Source organism: Asterias amurensis, chromosome 9 (assembly GCF_032118995.1).
Source record: "Asterias amurensis chromosome 9, ASM3211899v1".
Classification (NCBI taxonomy): Eukaryota; Metazoa; Echinodermata; class Asteroidea; order Forcipulatida; family Asteriidae; genus Asterias; species Asterias amurensis.
This window is the reverse complement of record NC_092656.1, coordinates 5801683-5821716: the sequence shown is the minus strand read 5'-3', so window position 1 is coordinate 5821716 and position 20034 is coordinate 5801683. Positions and strand designations below refer to the sequence as shown.

The window sequence follows — 20034 nt, the reverse complement described above, 5'->3', positions numbered from 1 at the left end:
ACAGAAAATTATGAAGGTGAGAGGTGACCAAAATCAAACTGGTGAGTGAAAACAAAAACTGAAAGAAAAAAATCAAACGTTAGGAAAGTAGATGTTACTACGGAAACAAACAAAATTAATTGCACATGCAGTGAAGTTGTCATAGTAACGGTGATGTCATGGGAGGGATGATGCGTCAGGCTTTCAGATCACATGCTGGCATTGTCTTGAAAGCTCTGGACAAGAAAACCTTGTTAACGTAATGTAAAATCAGTTTACTTGATCTCGTTCTTCCAGAAAAATAGGACTATTTGTCAGTGTTGGTTTTTTTTTATGTTTTTTTTTTTAGAGCAAACTGGAAAGTGATTGAGGAGCCAAAAATGGCTGGAGTCGTTTTCTTTTAAAAGAATGATATGACATGGATAAGATTTGTCATTTTCATACATTTGGAGCTTAACAAAGGTAGTGCATTGCTTGCTAAAAAAAGAACTGGGACAATAAGGTATTTCTGTGCTAGATGTGTAAGCAAAGAAAGCCTAGTAATGTGAACAGAGCACCCATGTGCACAAGAACAAATTATCTGTTAACCTGTGAAATATGCTTGATGTAAGCTCAGAATTCACCTGCTTCTGTAAGTCCAGATTTTTATAAAAAGCAGAGCCATGAAAGTAGGCCCCAATTAGGCCTAATTAATTGTCCTGCTTTAGGACACAATGCTCTTATCCAGGCTGTATGTATGTCCTTAGAATCAACAAACTTTTGAAAGTAATATTTGACAATTTGCAAGGATTTTAAAAACTGTTTTGGAGATGGACTGCCCAAATTCACACTGAATCGATTGTTTTAATGTCAAAGTTTAAATTGATTTTCTTTTGTTACTCTTTTTTCTTCTTTTGTATAGACAATGCCAAGATGTGATCCAAAATGGCCGACACTGGTGTCCATCACACTGATGCTACTCACTGTCCTTCTTGCCCTCTTGTATCGTTCTGAGTGTATCTCGTCCCACATTAACATACGTTGGTACCGAAGATTCAGGTACCATGTATGTGGAAGTATTTCTAGTTTCTGTACAGAAACAAATACATAACAATAGAAAGTTGACTCTGGGAACCAAGTCATCAAAACGAAAGTGTGTTTTATTCCAAAAGAACAATTTGCAAAACCTGCAGTGCAACCATAGAGTTATATATAAGAACTAGAGGGCGCACTGGCCTATATGGCCGCCCCGGTATGCGAGCAGGCAGCCATTTTCTAAGTTGACAAAACAGCTATCTCACAGCGTGTGTTTGTGCGGCCATTTTGTAAGTTGAACAAACAGCATCGCGTTAGCGTTCAATAACAAAAAACTCAAACAGGTATTTCATATTCATCGCGCGACTCAACTGTGTATTTCATATTCATCGCGCGTGCAGAATGACGCGACTTGTCATCTTGCGGTCCCGTGGCGTTTGTGCACGCAGCATCACTTGTGCGCCCTCTAGTTCTTATATACAACTCTATGAGCGCAACTGGAAGCGCCTCGGCTGTCCGCCATTTTGGGTGTCAAAAACTCGCACAAAAGGATGGTACATGTGTTTATGCACCCGAAAACAATGTGCGTCTTCTATTTCTGCCTTTTTGGGGGGAGTCCTCTCTTTTTGTGCAAACTTTGAATCCCAAAATAGCCGATGGAACTGGGTAAAGTATACAGTGCTGGGTTACGGTAAAAAATTAAATTAATAAATACACTTAGAATAGAAACAGCATTATAAAATTGCATAACAGAATAGGAGAAAAAATTTCCTCAAACTCCGTTTGTAAAATATTCAAAACAATTTGATTTTCTTGTACTCACGTTCAGACGTCTGTAGATGCAACCGATTTCCTGGTCCCATAGCCTCTCCCTGTAAACAAATAAAAGATAAACAAATACATTTCCCACCTCAAAAATATTTATTTTCCTTCCATGATAAGTAGGGTGTTGGAATAAGCAACTGTGTTTTTTCAGCCACATAAGGGTGAGACCAGGCTTTCAGTTTGTTCTCATCCTTATATTGTGGCTCTGCCGAGATGTAGAACAAAGAGCTACTCCAGTAGCTTTTTCCCTCGTACTGCATGTCTTTGGAACTCCCTGCCTGGTGCATGTTTCCCTTCATCCTATGATCTGCCATCTTCTAAGAGGAATATCAATTCCTACCTTCAGCTCCACTGAGGTTTCTGTATGTTTTCTTCTTTGTAGCCCTTTACCTAGAGTGGCTTTTAGCCTCGCGTTGCGCAACTAGCATATAAAATAAAACAATTATAAAAAAACCTGCATGAAGGCATTGAAGCACAGGAGGCCTTAGCAACAGCCGCAGCCGCAATGGCGATGCCTTGAAGCACATGAGGCCTTAGCAACAGCCGCAGCCGCAATGGCGATGCATTGAAGCACATGAGGCCTTAGCAACAGCCGCAGCCGCAATGGGGATGCATTGAAGCACATGAGGCCTTATCAACAGCAGCCGCAGTAGTGGACTGCTGCTGCATGTAGCCTGCGCTATCTAACTTTTGTGAATAACTCAAAAAGATCATCATAAAAATGTTGGTTATTTATCTTCCACTTCCGGGTTACGTTAAAGCTTTAAGTAAAAGGAAGAAGTTGGAGTCTTACCCGTTTATATGACTCATTAAATGATGCTGGTAAGGACTGCCGACCAGGCCTAGTTGGTGGCATTGGTGGTGCTGAAAAAAAAATAAAAATAAAAAAGCCCAGTCAAAATAGCTTAAGTCTAACATTTTCAGACTTACCCGGTAAATCTATTGATCCCGGTAAATTATGCATGCTCAGAACTACGTAAACAATTGGAAATAAACCTGGTAAGTCTACTGCCACCAAGTGTTCCAAAGTCTCCATTGATGCAACATGTCAACTGGTTTTATAAGACACAATGTAATCAACTAGCTAAACTGAACATCACTTCCTAGCTTGCCGGAAAGAGGCGTTTTACCAACAAAATTTGACCCATTACATTCGTTGGTTGACCAAAGAACCATACCATAGTAAATTTGTAAGAAAGTGGAACGCATTGACCAGAAAATATAGAGCTGGCCAATCAGCTTCATTGATCTCACCCAATAACCAATCAGCTATGTTTGAATGACGGTTATGATGTTCAGATTAACATGTGTTACCTCTCGTTGGTTCCAGATAGGTTTCATGACCGTGACGGGGCTCACCATTTTCTGGATCTTTCCTGGTTCCCTCTGAAGAAACAAACATTTTAAGAAAAAGTTTAGACTTTGCAAGCAAATTTCCTCATTAAGGATTCAGGTACTTTTTCAAAATGTTCACAGATTTATATTAAACTTACCAGGTTTGAAGATAATGATAGAAGAAAGCTTCCCTTCAAATATTACCCTACAAAGGGACTGTAGTTTTTGAGAAATGAGTAAAGCAAGACATAAAATAATTATTTTAGCATGTAAAATCCTATTAACCAGTTACGTTTTTTTTACCATAAACATAGCATAACTGGTTAATACGTTTTTACATGCTAAAACTGAGACTATAGTTTTTTGTTTTACTCAATTCTCAAAAACTACAGGTACAGTTTCAGGGGAAGCTTTCTACTATCATGATCTTTAAACTGTGTAAGTTTAATGTAAATCTGTGTATTGTGCTACGAAAAAGAACATAGACCGTTTAATAACAGGCTTTGGTCATGTGCCAAATTAATCTTAAGAGATGTTCAAGTCGCAGAGACAAAGTAAACAAAGCAATACACATACCCATTGAAAAGAAAACACACTACTTGCTTAATATGTACTTGTAGAATCTGAGGAAATTAGTTTTGTTCTTGAATTCAAACAAATTCTAGAAAGGAGTGTTTTTAAAACTATTTGTTATAGTTTCTTTGTAACTTAGGAGCACAAGCAAGTAATTCAACTTATTAATCTCATTTTGTAAAAAGTAGATTTAAAAGATTGAGTAGGTTAGGCAACAACCACGGAAGTGGTTTGAGTTGCTGTGAAAGTTGGTAGGAGTAAAACTCAAACGAACTTACTGAGTCCACATTCATACGGATGTTGCGACTGCTTCAAGGCGGATGGATCTCTCGTCTGCATAGGTTTGATATCACCTCCATGTTTTTCGATGAAGAAAGCCAGAAGGTCATACATGGTTGGCATCATTGGTTGCTGAAATAAATGACAAAGTAAATCAGTCTCCTGACGATGACGAGACCAAGCTACTCGAGATGTTGAGACCACTCACTCCTCCGTAGTGAAATTAACAAAGAGAAGTCCCCCCGATCCACTAAAGCAACGTAGTAGTTTCATCCGATTCAACAAAGACAAACTTAAAAGAACCTTGCAGAATTAGTAAAAAACCAAAGTCATGAAGATCACAGATTCACATGTTCATCAGTCAAATCATGATGAAAGTAGAAAACATCCCTTGAAATATTTCTGTCTGAAATTTCAAATTTGATGAGAAATAAACAATCGAATTTCGCGTTTAGAGTTAATCGCTCGGTGAGCGTTTTATTCATTTTTGTTTTGGTGTTGATGCAATGCAAAATTTGTAAACAGTGTTTTACTATTCTCTCGTGACCCAGATGGCCAATCAATCTCGAACTTCTACAGGTTTGTCATTTTGTGTATATGGTGAATCACATTAAACCAATTCCGTAATGTTCCTTTAATAGAGCGTAGTTTTAACCAATGACCTCTAACATTTGTTCAACAACTATGGGTAAAAGTAATCTTTGAGAAACTTTTTGAGAACATTTTTGTGACTTGTTTTTTTTTTACAGCACCTCAGCAGGTAATATTTTAAGGGAAGCTTTCTACTATCACCATCTTCAAACTGTGTAAGTTTAATGTAAATCTGTGGACATTGTGTTTTGTGTCCTACAAAAAGTACCCAGATCCAAAACTATCATTAGTATTACCGGTTCCTCAATGAGCAGTTTAAAGGTGAACTTTTCCCAGACAAAGCGGAAGTGCTTAATGGTAGGGTGGGCTAGGGGGTTGCCTTTGGGTGGATCTTGCCTCATACTGAGTGAGAATCCTGAGTGGGCCTCTCCTTCACGAATGAGAATCGCACCACTCTCCCGATTGTTAAGAAGCAACTGCGGCAAAAGAAAAAACAATTTTTTTGTTATTCATATCTTATGAAACAATAAAAAATAATAAAATACAATTAGCTGTTGCAGAAGGACTGATAGTATAAATGCCAAAAAAATAGTGAAAGGCCTGATGATTGGAAATAAACAAAAACATACAGTAAAGGCACTGGACATGACTGGTAATTACTCGAAATACATAAATTGGAGTATCAAATTTTGGGGTAGTGAGCAACGGGGAGAGCTGTTGATAATATGAAAACATATATTGCTCAACAATTTTTCTGCGAAGCAGAAATTGGCAGGACACCAGCCAGAAATGGTACAAGTGACATATTAATTTGGCTGGTAACCTTTATTATGGTAAGCAAAATTTGCCTGTGCTTAGCATCTTGTTGTAAAATTGGGCCTTGGTCACATCATTATCATAAAAATAGTGGGAGGAATGTTCTACTACTGTTAATAAGTAACACAATCACAACCTCCAGAAGATGATCAGAGCATACTGATCGAAACGTCGAGTTACTCCAACGGTTCTTTTCAGAACCACCCCAACTCATTTAGAGATTGTTATTACATGGTGTTACCGCAAACTCTTCAATACAATCAAAACCTCTGATTCCATTCCTGCTTACCTCCTCTGCTTGCAACCTTGTAACTTGAAAGAACCACGTCGGTGGAATGGGACAGTCGTCCTTAAAGTCCATCAGATGTTTCTCTGGGTAGAAGTGGTATTGACTCTGGTAGGGGGGATATGGAGGCCTTGATATGTTAGAGACCCACATAGAGTGTTATCATTTTCATCTAATGCAAAAAGAACATGCTTCTAAAAGATATCCTGACGAATTACTTGACTCCTACATGCTAGCTGATTAACTGACTTGCACTGGTTCCCCATCCAACAAAGAGTTAAATATAAACTGTGCCTCATTATTTTCAAGATCTTACAAGGTGATGCCCCAGTATATGTTGAGTGATCTTGTTCAGCTAAATACCCCAGAATATCGTGGCTTAAATTCTTCAAAACACAAACCGACAAATCATCGATGGGGGGAAACAAGTTTTCAGAGTGCAGCACCAAGGCTTGGGAATTCCCTACTTGAAACTGTGAAACTTTCAAACTCACTTGGCATAGCCAAGAACAGTTTAAAAACTCATCTACATAAAGAAGCATTTTGTTAACAGACGTTTTTTCTAATTATGTTAAGCTACTTTTATTGCTTGTTGACTGTTTTTTGTGGAGCAGTGCCATGAGCACACTTACGATAAAAGTTTCCATTATTCTTGTTATTATTACTATGTGAGCTGAAGGCCTATAGGGATTATTCAACTCAAGACTATAGACTGCTTCATCTTGGCTTAAAGGCAGTGGACACTATTGGTAATTACTCAAAATAATTCTTAGCATAAAACCTTACTTGGTAACGAGTAATGGGGAGAGGTTGATGGTATAAAACATTGTGAGAAACAGCTCCCTCTGAAGTGCCATAGTTTTGGAGAAAGAAGTAATTTTCCACGAATTTGATTTAGAGACCTCAGATTTAGAATTTGAGGTCTCGAAATCAATCATCTAACCGCACACAACTTCGTGTGGCAAGGGTGTTTTTTCTTCCATTATTATCTCACAACCTCGACCACCAATTGAGCTAAAATTTTCACAGGTTTGTTATTTTATGCACATGTAGAGATACACCAATTGAGAAGACTGGTCTTTGACAATTACCAATAGTGTCCACTGTCTTTAAACCCTCTCGCTGCTGTATCTTGCCCCCCACCATCTTACGATCAATTTCCGTTCAAGAGAAATTTCAATAAATATCTTCTATAATCGCCCACTTTTGATTTTCATTTTCCTTTGTCGCCATCACCCGGAATGCTCCTCTCGCTTTGTGTTTGGCGATTTTTCACATTAAAACAAATACAAAGTAGTTTTGGGAGTCACTATAAGCATTTTCAACTTCATAACATTTCCCAAAGGTCCATTTTGTGTTTGCTGGAGAGAGACTTACATTTAAACCTGCGTCCATATCCTCTTGGGATTGTCGTTTGACAAACGTCTTCGTCGTGGGCGACCTCGACACTGCTGGTAGCTTTGTTGTGGTGGAATGTATTTTAATTTGATTAGGAGATGTAGGATTTGAGCTGGGTGTCGGGTAATTCATTTGAGTTTTTTCTATGATTTCTTGTAGAGCGATAATCTGTCCAGGTAACAGATGAACTTTGGGAATTTCCATCTGGGGAAAAAAAGAAGACACAAAACAAATAGAATTTAAGGCAATGATAAAACAGCTTAAGACAATGAATGCGAGTTTTCACAATAATAGCAATCATGTCTTTCTTTCTGTCTTTCTTACCTTGGCTAAAGCATGGAATCTTATCCACCAGTTGTCTCTTTCGTCCGGTGTACTCATCTGGAACCAAAAGATAAAATAATAAGAATTAAAGGGTCTGTATACATGCACTTTTGGTAATGACTCTTAAAATGAATGCCAATGAAAACTTACGTGGTAAGAAGTACAGCAGCTTTAGAAATTTTTTTCCCAAACAATTTGAATAATTTATGAAGAGCGTTACCACAGTAACACTCCTCAGACTGTGTACTCCTGTTAGGGATTATTCTTCCTGCTTGGACATATTCGCTCCGGACTTTCAAAATAGTAGTTGGGCTGGTAACCTTATTCTGGTAAGCATCAATATGTTGTGCTAAGCTACTTTTTGTGCCTTGAAGCAGCTCCATGGAATTTGGTCCAGGTTCTTAAGGCTAGTATCTGGCATTATTCAATAGCCTTGAAGTACAACGTCAGATGTTCCAGCTATTGCTAAGCGTGTTGCTAAGGCCAGCCTCAAGACCTGTTCATACTTCCTGCGGATAGTAATGCGAAGTGAATTTGACATGAATTTGACGTCACAACTCTGTTCTCGTTGCGAATATTCGCAAGAGTTGAGCACAGCTCAACTGCTGCTAATTATTTGGGTCCAACTGGTGACCTCAACATTCGCTTCGCATTCGCATTCACATTCCCAGTAAGTATCTAGCATAATGTGGTATTCCGGCCATAGCCAAAGCCAGAGCCAACAATATTGAAGCTGGTATGCACAAATAATTGCATAGCAAAGAAAATCATTCTTGCTAAGCAGATAAGTTTTACCAGCCAAAACGGTATTTCTTTACATTGCCTTGACTGGTGCCCTAGAGTATTTTTTTGCTTAGCATGTTAAATCTATTATCGTTAAAATACCAACAAACCTTGAATTTATAGTGACCTTCTTTACATTTGATGGCGAGTTTTGTCTTCTCCTTCGAATCAGGCTTAATCTCTGTAGTCCTATTGATTACAAAAGAGTCGATAGGCTGAAGAAATAAAACATACAAAACAGGAGAAAAACAATTAATGAATCGTCATCAGAGTCAATAAAAATGTAGTGTCTACGCTTTAAGAGACTATCCACGTTCCTGCACTAACCTATCATAGAAAGAAGTAACACTCATTCACGCAATCCAAATCAAACACCAGAAAATTATAGTGTTAGTAAATAAGGCAAAACAAATGTGCAGAGAAAATTGGGTTGTTTTTCAACTATTGACTTATTTCACTGTGGCATTTGGCTACAGCAGTAGTATTGCATAAAGCATTCTTTCGGGGACTGATTGTACAGCAGCAGTATTGCACAAAGCATTCTTTCGGGGACTGATTGTAGCCAAAGCAGAAGCTGTCTAAACTGAAACAGGTATTTGGTAACCTGGGCCCATTTTCAAAAAGCTGTTAAGCAGAAAATGCTGCTTGAAAAAATGTCTTTGCTTAGCAAACCTTGAGTCTGGCACCAGCAACAGCAATGCAAACTTAATGTAATTTTGTGCTGGTAATCTGTTTCTGCTAAGCAATACTTTTCTGTGCCTAGCAAGTTCTTGCAAGCTTTATGAAATTAAGCCCTAGCAAATGTTTTGACTTATTTCACAAAACTGTTTTGAACTGGACCGGTCAGGACTTTAATTTTACACTTGAGTGCAGGCCCGAGGCCCGAGGGCAGTGGCTTTAGTGTCGGGCCAGTACACTTATGACCTGACAAATCATTCAGTCTTGTGTTTTGAACAAAAATATGCAGTCTGGAAAATACCTTTCAATTCTGTCGAGTATAACAATGAAGTGGGCTACACTTAATACTCCAAACTACAGATAAAGTACATCAATCTTTTCAATGTCTTAGTGCTTAATTATTCAAACAGAAAATGATCTTTGTGCATGTTAATTTGTGTCAGGATTCTGGAAGTTTTTCTCATTTTGATCCTTGGCTCGTCCAAAAACATCCAGTCCAGTGAGTATTTTGAGCGGTACCGAACTTTGAGTCCAACTAATGAGTAATATTGGTAGATTTTTTTCACTTTGATTCTGGTCTTGTTCAAAAAATGTCCAGTCCAGTAATTATTTTGAGCCGTAAGCCCTTGGAGTCTTGTGATTTTTTTTCGCTGAACTTCAAGCCCCGTTACTAGTATACAAATATTGACTGCTTCGAGTGCTATGGTTAAAACTATGACTCCCGAGGTGATCCCCGGAGCGTTCTATTTTCCCGAGGCTTCGCCTCGGGGAAAATAGAACGCTCCGGGGATCACCGAGGGAGTCATAGTTTTTAACCATTGCACGAGTAAAAGCAGTCAATATTTGTTTTATAACACCCCAAACATTTCTAAATACTGTACTATTATTAAGTTACAGACCTGAATGCTACAATCCACGGGCGACGCGAATACAGATTGCAAACACATTTACTTACTGTGTTGCATGTAGTGTCGTGCAATCCGAAACGGTTACAGACTATTAATTTAGAATCCTCGTACACGCAACGGACGTCCGGGTACTGCACGCCGTGTGCTAGTCTGTCGGACTAGCGCACGGCGCTGTGTGCTAGTCTTTGGACTAGCGCATGGCAAACCGATGCACTATCACACGGCCGTCGTCTAGCAAAACTAAGACATGTCATGTGACGCGCTCTAAACCAATGAGCAGGCAGAATACTTGCAAGGGGTGTTATAATGAGTGATATGGATAGTCCGCAAGCTGGCTTCAATACAAGCTATAACGATACACCAGCTGGCGAACTTGCTCTCATGGTACCCTCCATCCTTGACTGCACTACCGATTTACAGATTGTTTGATAATTTTGCAAATGTCAAATAAGTATTTCCAAGGGTTTGTCCGTCTCTATTTTTAACTCGTTTTCAAACAACACATTCACGCAACAGACAAGAAAACTTCTAAAAAGGAAGTTCAAATGAGTATGAACACCGGATGTGCACCTTCCTCGATTCCAAGTGGTTTGATATCACAAAGGACGATAGTACTCTGATTATTAGGAAGTGTGATCCTAAAGACCATGAACCGAGTTTTGTGTTTCATCGTATGATCTCATTGTGTTTCTGTTTAAAGCCATTGGACACTTTCAGTAAACAGTATTTTCCAAAGGCCCACACTTCGTGTATCACAACTTATATATAAAAAAAACCAACCTGTGAAAAGTTAGGCTCAATCGGTCATCGGAGTCGGGAGAAAATAACGTGAAAACCCACCAGTTTAAGAGAAGTCTTCACCATACCTTCTGTAAACCCTGTAAACTATTTGTAAATCTGTGAACTTTTTTTTCTTTTGCTGTACCGAAAGATGATTTTTTTCTTCTTCTGTTTATTGACGTTATCAGTTTATGAATTGATTTATTTATTTAAAAAACCCCAAATAATAGCATATAATGACTATTGCTTTCATATTTATTTTGAAAACTCATAACTGTAACTTTATACATGTATTTTTTTTGAAGACGCCAGACCTTGTACAAGCTTCTGGCTTCTTGTCTGCGACCTCCCCATGCTATTGCTTAGTTCAGTATATTACGACCTTATTGTATGAAAAAAAAACCTGACACCTGAAAGTCTGGACCAGAGAACAGAAGAATTCCACATAATGTAGGGACTTGAAACACTATGTGGACAGACACAAATCCACACGGTGTTATTTACAGTGCTGAAGAATAGGATTTTCCAAAATATCCACACAGTGGCTGCAAAACAGAGCTGTGTGAGTTTGGGTGAGTGGGTTGTGTTAGCTGTGAGAAACAAATTGTTTCGAACCATCAAAACTATATAAAAATTGCTGTAAAATTTTAAGTAGGACTTGAAACTTTGCATGGTGGAAATAAGTTATAGAAGAGTTTGCGGTAACACCATGTAATGACTATCTCTAAATGAGTTGGGGTGGTTCTGAAAAGAACTGTTGGATTAACTCGACGTATCGATCAGTATGCTCTGATTGTTATACACATAATGAATGTTTATGAGTGCAATGGTGCGAATATTTTCATGAGTTGAAAGATGGAATGATCTATTCAACGAGGCGGAGCCAAGTTGAATGGAACATTCCAGCTTTCAACGAATGAACATATTCGCACCATTGCACGAATGAAAAACATTCATTATTTGTTTTATAACATCCAAGTAGATCTTTGTCATTTTGATTGAAAGATACAACTTTCAAAACAAACAAAGCGTAGGCCTACAATTTTTGTAGAAGCCGAATGCTAGTAATTTTACTAATTTGTATGCCTTGCAGTAACACCTGCTGCGTTACCAAAGACACGCGCACGCAGTGATGTTTTTACTAAGCTTTTTCGTTCCATCCGAAAAGTACCATTACACACTGGCAGCGTGCAATGGTACTTTTCGGATGGAACGAAAAAGCACAGCGAGTGACTCAGCGTGCAATGGTACTTTTATTTGCTATCACGTGACAGACAATCCTCCAATCAAATGGCAAGGATCTGCTTGGGTGTTATATAAAAAATTATAATTGTGGGGTTTTTTTCAACAGAAAATTTTAAGGTCGTGAAAAGTAAACAGGGACTTTTTGGACACTATGTGGCAGCAGACAGATTTCCCTGGGACACATGCACTGCTCTCACAGGCCAAATGATTTAAGCTTGCTTGGATTCAACGATTTCATTGGATAAATTTGCAGTGACGTTAACTTCCCATATATCCGTGTTCTGATTGGTCCGAGGTGATGTTATTATTTTGTTATCTTGCATTTTCAATTGTCTGCATGCAGCCTGTGCATAATGTTTGTACATCTTATAATAATGTTTTATTCACTTTATATGTGAACATGCAGGTGTGAACTGACTGTGAATCTCCGTGTGAAATGAATTGTAAGGTCAAAGGTACATCTGGCAAAATCCGGTTCTAATAGGCAGGTATCTACTGTTATTGCGACGTCCGATGTTCAGATACTGCATTTCAAAACTAGATGACCACACATTTCATTGAAGTCTGGGTTTATGTGGGTCTTGTCATCTCTAAGCTTGCCCTTAACAATGTGGTACAGCAACACGCAACAGGCCTGGAATTTAACATTTAAGAGGGCAAGGCCATTTTCATTTTGGAAAAGCAGAACTTTCCATTGTAACCCTTCAAAGTCTTTCGGAAACACCAAGGTCAAACTGAGCATTCACTAGTGACCAAACAACTTGCCGACATGCCAACCTCTGGGATCACAAAACTGTATTCTGAAACCCCAAAACCTGTATTTTGCATCAAAAACCTGTATTTTTTTTTTAAACACGCGTAAACGTAGTTTTAAGCCCCGAGACAGGCAAAATAGAGAAGGTGTGAAGGCCATTAAGTTATCAAACAGCCTAATTAAACCAGTTAATTAAAACTTGAAGAACTTGATTTTGTTTAAATTGGGCAGAGGTTTCCCTACGGGTGGTTAACCAAATGGAAAAGGTTTTGTATGAAAAAAAGATATTGATAAATCATATCTTAAAGACATTAATTAATCATATCCTATTTCATATAGAAACCCGTGTCAATTAATTAAATATCATTTTCTTTGTCAAAAGAATACAAGTACAAAACAAAACCAATTTAATTTCAATGAAGAAGACAAAAAAAAAAATCATCCCAAAAAGTTTTGTTTGTTGTATTTGGGGGCATAGTTCTTAAATTTATCATTTAAAAATCTTGCTTCATGCGCTCTTTATCTTTTGTGTCTTTATTTTGGCAAAAAATTCTTTTGCAAACTCGATTCGTCCGTTCACAAAACGACCGATACCATATAAGGGCATTTGACAACAGCGCCCTCTGTTGTGCAATGAATTGTGTTAGACTGGTTCCCTGTGAAATCGGGACGTCAGATAAACTGGTGTGTAGTATGCAATGCAGGTTTGTGCTACTAGCGTGCGTGCGATGATGGATGCGAGGGAATCTCCGTTGCGCTCGCTCGATGTGTGGTGAAAGTTGAATAAGGAATACCCCCGTGGAACAATAGAGTTCACTGGATAGTCATTATCGGCCGTAAGTAGTCGGCCGAAAACTTATTTGTGTCAATAAAAAAATATTGAACTTTAGTTAAAAAAGGGCATGACGGCCAACTAGGATAAAATTGTATTTTTGTGGTGGCGATGCTCAAACCGTATTTTTTTTTGCAAAACCCGTACACCCGTACTTTTTACAAAAACCCGTACGAAATACGGGAAAAACGTACTAGTTGGCATGTCTGAACTTGTTATCACCAGAAATCATTTATACAAATCTAATTCGCAAATGGCTTATTAATGAATGGTTTGGTCACACCCTTGCTCTATGGTCACACAAACAAACCCTGAACAAAGTGTACAGTTCACTGGTTTTAAAGACTTGGGATTGGTTTTTATACACAGCTGGTATGCCTTACTATACCTATTGTCTGCCAGGTATATTGAAAACTACATGAACATGGTCCACACTGCACAAAGATCCCTTAACTGCAAGTACAGTTTTTGTACCTAAAAGTACCAAGTCTACGTGCAATCATAGAGGTAGACCTCCATGGTGCATCATACAGTCTATTTATACACCCGTTTGGTCCATTATAAAAGTCTCTAACTTTAAAAGCCTGTGGTGTTAGTTTCGGTGAGTGTCAGGAAAAAAGCACTGTAAACTGCAAGTTTGACTGCTTTTTAAAAAGTGTCCAGGTATAAACTCGCAATTCTAACTCTATAAAGTTTTGTTTCAAAGGACGATTTCTTTAAGAACAATGAATTTGAGTCTGATTAACTTCAGGGAAAACACACTATGCAGCATACAAAAAACCTTATCAATATTTCCTTCAAAACCCAAGCAAATGAAAAAATACAAATTCAACAAGTATTTTTTTTTGTATTTAAGTTATGTAAAAGTTGATAATAAACCAGAATTTTTCCTGCAAAATCGTAGGTGTACCTATTACTTTAAAAACTATTTGCCATCCAAGTGCATTGATGCATGAACAAAACTTGTCTTTTACATAATAACTGTAGGGGCCTAACCTTTACTAAAACATTTTAAAAGCTACAGCATTTCAGGCAAACCAGTGCAAGAGAAGTTTTCCACCATGGCCATCTGTTGCACCATTTAATTCAAAAAACAATTTGAAAATGAGCTCTGCTTGGTTGAAATATGATTCAGGGATGATACTGAATTCTTCGTCCAGAAGGCAGTTTCTTAGAAAAGTCTGATCAAAGTGAATCTTTGTTTCACAACAGGCTGTTGAAACCATGTTGTAGGCTTTGGTTACTGTGCACATTCTCATATACTAACAAGTGTTGCAGGCCTGTATGCTTCGTTTTTGAAAGGGCAAGGGCACCAAGGCATTTTCCCCTTGGTAAAGAGCACACCATGAGGCAAATTGTCAATTTCTATTGGAGCAGTTCAAGGGCACAATTGAACGACCAGGGGGCATGGAGGCAATCGCCTTTGTTGCCTCTGTGAAGTATCAGGTCTGCAGGTGTTGTTTATTGGTCTTAAATATCAAAAGCGAAACATGATGAACATATTACGTGTCCTGTTAAGAAGGTCACACTGGTTCCAAAAGGGAAAGTACCACAATTTTTTTGTTCTGAAAGAAGGTGAAGATGTGAAAACAACAGAGTTGGAAACAAAGGAGAAAACTAGTATTAAATAGGAACAGAGATCATAAAAGGCCAGACAAATTCTCCCCAGTGATGTCTCTGCACGTGCAACCAGGGCCCAATTTCATAGAGCTGCTTAACAGCCGAAAGTGCTTACGTAGTACGGTTTCCATTTCATAGCGCTGTTAACCGAAAGTACACAAAGGCATGCTATAGTTTTGGTGCTTATTGTTTGAAAATGAATGATGTCTCGATGTAAATCTAGAGAGAACGCGCAAGCTGGCTGCCTAATTTTCTTGCAAACCTGTGAGGTACTGTCGCACCTTAGCAATTTTGTCTGCTACAGTAAGCATGAAACTTTGCTTACCATTAAGCAGCGCTATGAAAATAAGGCCCAGACTAATGCTCCCCAGTGACCTCTCTACACATGTCTGTCCCAAGTCTGGTCGCCACACCAATTAAAAAAAGATCTAGCGAATTTTCTTCCCATGAACTTTAAAAATGTATTGACAACTTTTCTCGAAATCAATCGTGAGTGAAGTGTGCATGCAGCGCTCGTCCTTGCCCGTGGATTTATTTTTAAGCATTTCAGACGATCCCTTAACATAACAAACAAAATGTTACCATTGTTTATTCAGCCCTCAGGTATGAACTTGTAAAGGCAGCACACAATGTACTATAAATACTGCAGTTCACCGGCCATTTGCAGAGCTACATGTATTTGTATATGTACATGTTATGTATTCAAATGTCTAATAAAATAGCAACCAAATACTAAAAGGCACAACAAAATGGTTTACTGAGCATTAGTTATAAAATGGTAAAAAAGTTGATCAATGCATTTTATAAAATCTAGCCAGGTACCTCCAGAAACGAACAACATCATGTGTAGCGACAGTACAGTACAAAACACTTTTGTTAATCATCTGAAAGATCTGTTATTGTTTCTAGAAAAACAACACAAAACACAAAAGTGAAACACCGACAGCATTTGACTTTCTAATGAATGAGCCATGCTAAATGATAATTTACTAGACAAACTTTTTGAGTATTATTATTTGGCTCTTGACTTTTTAGAGTACAAACTGAGTTGCTGAGTCTCAGTCATGTGCTATACTAGTATGCGACATTGACTGCTTCCAACCATGTACAAAGCACCGTAAGTGTAGAATTATGCGATAAAGCAACATCGTTTTAAAGTAAGATTTGAAACTTTGCATGGTAGAAGTACGATATGGAAAGGTTTGCGGTAACACCAAGTTGTTTCGTTCAACCAAGAGCAGTTTGCATGTGTTTTGGGGCATTAACTTGAGTCAAAAGAGTAGCCCAACATTCAAGTCCAAGTTAACAGGCTTCAGCAGTGGCTACAGCTAGATTGCTGCTACAGCAGCCGATAGCCATAGCCGTAGCCGCTGGATTCAGATGTTGCCTAAGGGTGAGATGCATTGAACGGGTATACGTACTTTGGTTGTGTTGATTTCTCGCTGTGCCAGTCTCTGTGGATAAGCCAGCATTCTGTCTCCAAGAAGTATTATCCACTGCTTCTCATAGTCCTAGAAAGAAAATGTTTTAAAAAAAAACCAGATTTTTGAAAAAACTTCTGAGGGTCCATATTTGAAAAGCACTCCTCACGAATGACGCCACTTTTGCTAAAAATACCCGGCTGTCAGACAAACATTACACCACTTTCATCTACATGTACATACCAGTACATGTAGTAAGTTGTCAGCTCAGGACATTAGAGTAACAATAAAACTTGGATTTTTGCGTGTGTGTTAAGAAAAATATTTGAAACGATGGTCCAAGATCTGGGTACCTAAAGCCACTGGACAACTTTGGTAATTGTCAAAGACCAGTATTCACACTTGGTGTATCCCAACATAATAACAAACCTGTGAAAATTTAGACTCAATTGGTCAATATCAAAGTTGCAAGAGAATAATGGAAGAAAAAACACCCTTGTTGCACAATTTGTGTGCATTCAGATGATGACTAAAAAGCCTCCGGCTTGAAGCCTTTTAATATTTGAGTGAGAAGTTACCTCTTTTTCAAAAATTATGTTACTTCAGAGGAAGCCGTTTCTCACAATGTTTTTTAATCTCACAAGCGCTCCATTGCTCATTAACAAATAAGTTTATAAGTTAACAATTAATTTGAGTAATAAGTAGTGTCCATTTCCTTTAAGGCTCCTATTTTAAGCATTAGTGATGAGTGCTATAGCTTACTAAAAGATTATTCGTTTTAAATAATACTTTGTATTATAACTTGCTCAGTCTCAAGTTTTAAAAACAAACAATTTTAGGATCGAGACTCACTCAACCATCCCATGTAGCTGAACTGATTTTGTTTTCACTCAAAGCATCCTTATTTTATTTACATGAAATGTGAAATAAACTAAAAAGAACAATTTTGTGTTTTTCTCACCAGAGTGAGAGAGGAACAGCTCTGGCTCAAAACTCAACTAAATGCAAATATGTCTTTGGAAGCTTTCATCCAGTATTAAAGACACTGAACACTATTGGTAATTGTCAAAGACCAGTCTTCTCACTTGCTGTATCTCAACATATGCATAAAATAACAAACCTGTGAAAATCTGAGCTCAACCGGTCGTCGAAGTTGCGAGTTAATAATGGAAGAAAAAACACCCTTGTCACACAATATTGTGTGCTTTCAAATGCTTCATTTCGAGACCTCAAATTCTAAATCTGAGGTCTCGAAATCAAATTCGTGGAAAATTACTTCTTTCTTGAAAACTATGTTACTTCAGAGGAAGCCGTTTCTCACAATGTTTTATACCATCAACCTCTCCCCATCACTCGTCACCAAGAAAGGTTTTATTCTAATAATTATTTTGAGTAATTACCAATAGTGTCCAAGTCTGCCTTTAAACCATGATTCATTACAAAGCAGTGATATCTGTTATTTTCCATTTCACCACTTCCTTCTCTGTAGACCGAAGTTTGTTGTTACTTGCTATTTGCTTTGGCTTCTAAGTAAATGTGCTTCAAACCAGGAATTATGTTTGAATCAGATTCAGTGTGTCTTTCAACAACCAGGAAGTTACTATTTAAAAGTACTCCAACTTCCTACAAGTTACAACAAGGATGGTTTCTTTTGAAGATCAAGTTTTTGTTTCGCCCTGAAGATTAGATTTGGGGAAATTAACAACTGATGGCATTCACATTTTTATTATTTCATTAAAAAAGAAAAACTAGGTTTGCGATTTGTAAAATAAATAATAAAAATAAAATGTTCATATTAAATGGTTCCTACATGTAAATATGAATCGAGCTACTTGTTGTTTTATTCTTAACGAATGTCATAGTGTGTGTTATGGGCGAGCAGTTATGAGCACCAGACTCAAGCTCTCGTGTTTCTGATCAGCAGAATGTGGATTCGAGTCCCAGTTGTGGCACTTGTGTCCTTTCGAGCAATATATACCGTTAATATGCTTTGTCCTTTGAATTGGACATGAGGCAGTAGGTCTTGTGTTGGCTGCGCAAGAACCAGAACCCAAAACACTTTTAATGGAAGAGCAGTAGTTTACCCTTGTGTTTTTGGTTGTTCACATAGCAAGCACCCTTTTAATTGTAGGTTTACTCGGGCCTGAAAGCTACAATGATTAAGTTCACTTACTGTGCAGTATAAGGCATCCTTGGTTTCATATAAATAAAAAATACTTCTGTACAAGGAAACGTCTGTTCAAACATTGTCCGGCATGTCTGTACTCATCAGTTAGTGGCATGTTTGAATTGCACCAACATCCTACAAAGTACCTACTTAATGCCAGAACTTTACTTCAAGAAGCACAATCTGAAACCCACACTGGTTGCCCACTGAAGTATTGGTCGATTAGAAATTGTCAATAAAATGCAAATAAAAGGGGTGTTTCAGCGGTACTGACCCTTGAAGTGGGTTCAGCTAAATGTACCAACTAAAATTTATAGAAAAATTTAAATAAAACTGCCCTACCGGGTAAATATAGTCAACACAAAGCAGGGTATTAGCCTACAGCATGCATGACAGTAAGGCATAAACAAAAAATGTTATGTTGGCTTAACAGGCCCAAAACAATAGGGAAGGTATAGGTAGGGATTTTTTTTCCTTTTCTTTCCTTTCCGAAAATTACATTTGTTTCAATTGTTTACACGATAACAAAAGAAAACAAGGCTACACACAACAAATAATATATTTTTAAACTCTTGATGACATTTATGTTATTTTTATGTTTTTTTTATTAAATTTTTATCATTAAATTTCTTCCCTTTAAAAAAAATAATACCCAGGGTCGACCGTATTTTTAGGGTAGGTTGGGTTACGCCAACATAACATTTTTTTTCTATGCCTAACTGCAAATGGAAATTTCCCAACAGGCTTTAATTTCCAAGTAAATTCAAGTGTACAGTATTAAATTTGGCTGTTTTTGAGATGTGCATCATTTCTTCACATCAAAAGTTGATAGAGTGCAATATCCCAAAAATATCATATGGGGGGGGGGGGGCGGTCCAGCCGTCGATTCCACCAAACTTAATAGAACTTAGGACGAGTTGAAGTTCCATATCCATCGGCGCTCGTCCTAAAACTCAAGATAGGATTAATCTAAGCGTTTTGTGAAATCAACTGCAGGCTCTGTAGCTCTTTTGTAAAAGGTTTGGTCTACAACAACCAACCTGGAACACCTGGGAACACATACAAAGTCTAAGGTTCATTCATTTGTTATCATCTGCATGAAGAAGAACCTTCAGATTACAGTGAGGGGTTTAGCAAAGCACTCGCCAGCCAGCCACGACAAAAGATGTGATTGTCTATTTTTTCCCACTGCACAAAGTTTGGAAAATCCAGGGGCTTTCCCTTCCTCGGGTCAACAGTTCAAATGATAATATATTCATGGGGATCAATAGACATGTCTCAAGATTTAAGTAAATAAGTAAAATCAAGCTTCGTCTTTAAACACAACTACTGGTTTTATTTTTTACTAGTCTCAAAACATAATGTGTAAACAATTTGTTTTTTTCATCCTCCAAAATTAATTTCCCTCTTTGTCTGACTTTGATAA

At 37.9% G+C, this 20034-nt stretch overlaps 1 protein-coding gene across 16 annotated transcripts in view; it reads right to left on the bottom strand.

The window, feature by feature from the left end:
• LOC139942181 (signal-transducing adaptor protein 1-like) overlaps positions 1–20034 on the bottom strand; it is a 41782-nt gene that overhangs the window by 17069 nt on the left and 4679 nt on the right. For 12 of the 16 annotated variants that reach the window (XM_071938934.1, XM_071938943.1, XM_071938945.1 and 9 more), the window contains exons 3-13: positions 16442–16531; positions 8314–8418; positions 7421–7477; positions 7076–7300; positions 5702–5806; positions 4893–5072; positions 4005–4137; positions 3133–3204; positions 2612–2682; positions 1817–1865; positions 943–1047 (exon numbers count right to left, since the gene is read on the bottom strand). In XM_071938934.1, coding sequence (XP_071795035.1) covers positions 943–1047; positions 1817–1865; positions 2612–2682; positions 3133–3204; positions 4005–4137; positions 4893–5072; positions 5702–5806; positions 7076–7300; positions 7421–7477; positions 8314–8418; positions 16442–16531 — 1192 coding nt within the window. The remainder of the gene's footprint in view (positions 1–942; positions 1048–1816; positions 1866–2611; positions 2683–3132; positions 3205–4004; positions 4138–4892; positions 5073–5701; positions 5807–7075; positions 7301–7420; positions 7478–8313; positions 8419–16441; positions 16532–20034) is intronic. The other 4 variants (XM_071938939.1, XM_071938941.1, XM_071938950.1 and 1 more) reach the window with 2 other exon arrangements.